This window comes from Tupaia chinensis, unplaced genomic scaffold (genome assembly GCF_000334495.1).
Source record: "Tupaia chinensis unplaced genomic scaffold, TupChi_1.0 Scaffold000270_2, whole genome shotgun sequence".
Taxonomy (NCBI): domain Eukaryota; kingdom Metazoa; phylum Chordata; class Mammalia; order Scandentia; family Tupaiidae; genus Tupaia; species Tupaia belangeri.
In genome coordinates this window covers 360,049-364,649 of record NW_006159751.1, presented here as the reverse complement: position 1 = coordinate 364,649, position 4,601 = coordinate 360,049, and the positions used below count along the sequence as shown (strand labels likewise).

Here is a 4,601-nt window from a genome sequence, read left to right as displayed (position 1 = left end):
GACAGGGAGGAGCAAGACAGGGGCAAAGGCTGGAGGCAGGACCAGGCAGAGCAGATGGGGAGGAGAGTGATCCTGCAATTCTTCATGTGAAACGTGCTTTCTGCCCACGAGTGAGTTTTATGTGTGGAGCAGAGGGGAGGGGAGCGTGGAGGGTAATTCCTTACATCTTGGTAATAATTTAACATTTACAAAGTGCTTTCACTGTTTCTACCTTATTTAACTCTCAGTATCATCTTGAGATGAGAATTATAATTATTTTTACTCTTTTACAGATCAGAAAACTGAGGGTCATCAAATTCAGTGATTTACTCAAAAGTATATAACTCCTAAGAGGTGGGGCAGAGCCTTGGCCCCTGGACAGGTTTTCCCAGTGTCTATAATGGTCAGTGGTTACTAGTGCAACAGGGCACACGAAGCCAGCTGCACAGCACTCTTCTGTCAAACATGGAATATGCTGTTTGAACCTGGCCCTGGCCCACCACCTCCTGTACCATCTGACCTTCATCAGCCTCCTTCCCATCTGCCACTTGACCCAGAGGCAGAAGGAAACAAATAAACAGGAGGGAAGAAGGGGAATTGTCCAGCTCCCAGGAGAGGGAGTTCGTTATTGACCAAAGAAGCTGTCCCTATTACCCCATGCTTGCTCCCTAGCCTCTGACAAAGGCTCCTAACAAGGCCACTCTGGCCACATGGGAATGGTCCCCAAACCCTGACCCCAAGTTCCCCAATGGTGAGATTCATACCCAGAAGGTTATAGGTAAGCAGGAGCACTGCCCCAGGGCCAGGACCCCGAGTAGAAATTACAAGATGAGCACAGAGCTGGAGCCCTACACCACGTCTGCCCGGCAGCCCAGCAAGCCAGAACAAATCCCCTGATCGTCACGTGAGTCGCTGTGAAGGACTAGCCATCATTTCTCTAGGGCTTAGCATGAGCAGAGTGGGAATCTGAGCTCGGGTGGGCTGGCTCTAATCTCAGGGTTTGCTCACTGCTCCATCCTGCCCTCCAACCATCCACTGATATGGCAGGCCAGAACCTGAAATGTCCTTCCCCACTCCACAGCGAAGGAAACTGCAACTCAGGGAAATACGGCTGCTTGCAAAGGCCTCACAGTCCCAAGAAGTGCAACAGAGGCTCAGCCAGCCCTAGCCAACCAACCTGACTCATCGCCCAACACACGGCACCTGAGCTGAGAAAAAAGGCATGAGACCAAAGGTGATCTGAGCTCCCATGATTCTGCAGCCCTGGCCTGCCTCTTTATAAGGCCTTCGCTCCCATGCAAGGACTCCATGATCTGAGGGAAAGGCCCTGGCCAGGCAGCTATGGCTGGTTTCAGGTCAGGGCACCAGCTGTGTGATATTGAGCCAGTCACTTAGTCCCTGTGACTTGGTTTCATTATCTTTAAAATAGAGATAGTATCTTCTAACCTCACGTGACTGTTGCCATAGAGTGAGGTAAGTGAGTATGGAATCACTTTGGAAAGACCACAACACTACACACTGCAGGATAGCCTTGTCCCCTATTAATGAAACTACCCTAAGACCATGACCTCTATAACTTTTGCCTCAGGCTAAGACCCTTACCTCTCTTCTTCCACACTTGCCCCAGCCTGCCCAGCTTCAGTGCTCTTGAATTAAACTGGAGATAGGGCTGGCACCATGACATAGTAGTTAAGCACTGCACAAGGAAACCGTATCCCACATGACTGACCAGGGTTCGAGTCATGTCAGGCCCTGGGTCCTGACGGGTTAGAGAATTAGGGGAAGAGGATGCTGATATCAGCAGGTCCCACTGGGGGATTCCCTCTCCCTTTCTCTCTCTCGCTCTCGCTCTCGTTCTCACTCTCTTTCTCATATGTGCATACACACATGTACCCTCTAGCATTAAAAAAAAAGAAAGAGTGAAGCTAGAGTGAATCTGAGAAGGAATGTGTATCCCCTCCCACCCTTCAATGCTTGATCCAAGAGACAGTGGTGGAGGGAGGAAAAAATGGGAGATATCTAGATCTGGTGTTTTTGTTTTTGTTTTTGTTTTTGTTTTTGAGAGGTTTTCGCTATAGGGCATGTGCGCTCGCCAGACAGAGAGAGACAGAGAGACAGAAAGCGAGAAATCACCCCCCAGGGGGGGATGGCCATGCAGCAATCCCTTCTCCTCTGTTCTCCTCTCAGGATCTTGGGCACGCACGCACATGCACCCGGCGTGAGTTTTAAGCCACCCGGTCCAGGACGCAAACCGCGGTCGACTACGTGGGAGTCCAGCAACATAGCCATTACGCTAACTGCTGGTCCCTAGATCTGTTTTGAAGATATAACCAAAGGACATACAAGAGACTAGCTGTTAGGTATGAAAGAGAAAAATTAAGGAGGAGAATGGGCATGGAAAAATGTCTAATAGACTGAAGGACCTCATGAAAATACAAAATTATATTTTATATTGGTAAGAAATGTTCATTTTTCTCTTTCATTATGGCCCCTCTCTGCCATCACAGATGGAGACCTTCCTTTGCTAGGGAAGTTTTCCCAAGCTCCTTCTTTGCAATTCCTAGTAGTTATTAGCATGCACAAACTTAGAGAGTGTGAATTGATTTCAAGGGAAGAATATTGCCAAAACAATCACGATGTTCTATCCCAAGTTAAAAATAAGTCATGGTTTAATCCATTGGTGTATATCTTACCTCGGTAATCAAGATATAAACAAGCCTGCTGTCCTCCACTCTGGCTCCTATATAATGAACTTCTTCTCCTCAGCTCACAGCTGCCAGTGAAGACTGAGGGTCTTCATACTGCTTTTCTGACTCCCCTAGAATGGATGTGTGTGGCTGGAAAGAAATGGAAGTTGCTCTGGTCAATTTTGATAACTCAGATGAAATCCAAGAAGAGCCAGGATATGCCACAGACTTCGACCCAACTAGCCAAAAAGGCCGATCTGGGAGTAGCCCTTTCTCCAACTGGAGGATCCTCATCAGTGACAGTACCAGCCATGAGACCACCTTCTCCAAGCTCCCAGGAGACTACACAGATTCCCCAGGGCCTGAGCCAGTGGTCCTAAATGAAGGAAACCAGCGGGTGATCATCAACATTGCTGGGTTGAGATTTGAGACCCAGCTCAGAACCCTCAGTCAGTTCCCAGAAACCCTCCTGGGAGACCGGGAGAAAAGGATGCAGTTCTTTGACTCTATGAGAAATGAGTATTTCTTTGACCGGAACCGGCCTAGTTTTGATGGAATCCTGTACTATTATCAATCTGGTGGGAAAATCCGACGCCCAGCCAATGTCCCTATAGATGTCTTTGCTGATGAAATCTCCTTCTATGAGCTGGGTAGTGAAGCCATGGACCAGTTTCGGGAGGATGAAGGCTTCATCAAAGACCCTGAAACACTGCTCCCCACCAATGACTTCCACCGGCAGTTCTGGCTCCTCTTTGAGTACCCTGAGAGCTCCAGTGCTGCCCGTGGTGTGGCTGTAGTGTCAGTGTTGGTTGTGGTCATCTCCATCACCATCTTCTGCCTGGAGACATTACCAGAGTTCCGGGAGGATAGGGAGCTGAAGGTGGTGAGAGACCCTAGCCTCAACATAAGCAAGACAGTCCTCTCCCACACCATGTTCACTGACCCCTTCTTCATGGTGGAGTCCACCTGCATCGTGTGGTTCACCTTCGAGCTGGTGCTCCGGTTCGTGGTCTGCCCCAGCAAGACTGACTTCTTCAGGAACATCATGAACATCATCGACATCATTTCCATCATCCCCTACTTTGCAACTCTCATCACAGAGCTGGTCCAGGAGACAGAGCCCAGTGCCCAACAGAACATGTCCTTGGCCATCCTGAGGATCATCCGCCTGGTGAGGGTCTTCCGCATCTTCAAGCTCTCCCGCCACTCCAAGGGGCTGCAGATCCTTGGGCAGACACTGAAGGCTTCCATGCGAGAGCTGGGGTTACTCATCTTCTTCCTGTTCATTGGAGTCATCCTCTTCTCCAGTGCCGTCTACTTTGCTGAGGTGGATGAGCCGGAGTCCCATTTCTCTAGCATTCCTGATGGCTTTTGGTGGGCAGTGGTCACCATGACAACCGTAGGCTATGGTGACATGTGCCCAACCACCCCAGGAGGGAAGATTGTGGGCACACTGTGTGCCATTGCAGGGGTCCTCACTATTGCCCTCCCTGTACCTGTCATTGTCTCCAACTTCAATTACTTCTACCACAGGGAGACTGAGAATGAGGAGAAGCAAAATATCCCCGGAGAAATCGACAAAATCCTCAATGGCGTGGGCTCGAGAATGGGCAGCACAGACTCTCTTAGCAAGAGCAATGGCGGCTGTTCCACGGAGAAGTCCAGGAAGTGATCAGTCCAGGGCTTTTGGGATCTCTGTCTCTGACTCTGTCTCTCTCTCTTCTCCTCCCTCAATCTCCCTCTTCTTGTTCTTTTATCTTCCAAAGACCAAAATTAATCTTTTGTAACCACCAAGCCACCTCTTGACTGTAAACTGTTTTAATAAACCCATATTTCTGCTGTATTTTTAAGCTATTTCTTCTCTACCCATTATAGGAATATTTCATATCCTTTTCTGTAAAGGAATAGAATTCAGGTCCTTGGACCAGAATTGGC

The 4,601-nt window shown here is 48.9% G+C and overlaps 1 protein-coding gene across 1 annotated transcript; it reads left to right on the top strand.

Annotated features, from left to right (window-relative positions):
- Positions 1-2,802: 2,802 nt before the first annotated feature.
- On the top strand, positions 2,803-4,338 carry KCNA10 (potassium voltage-gated channel subfamily A member 10). Its single transcript, XM_006149563.1, has one exon. It carries the CDS (start codon positions 2,803-2,805, stop codon positions 4,336-4,338), a length of 1,536 nt encoding a protein of 511 aa, XP_006149625.1.
- The last annotated feature ends 263 nt before the right edge of the window (positions 4,339-4,601 follow it).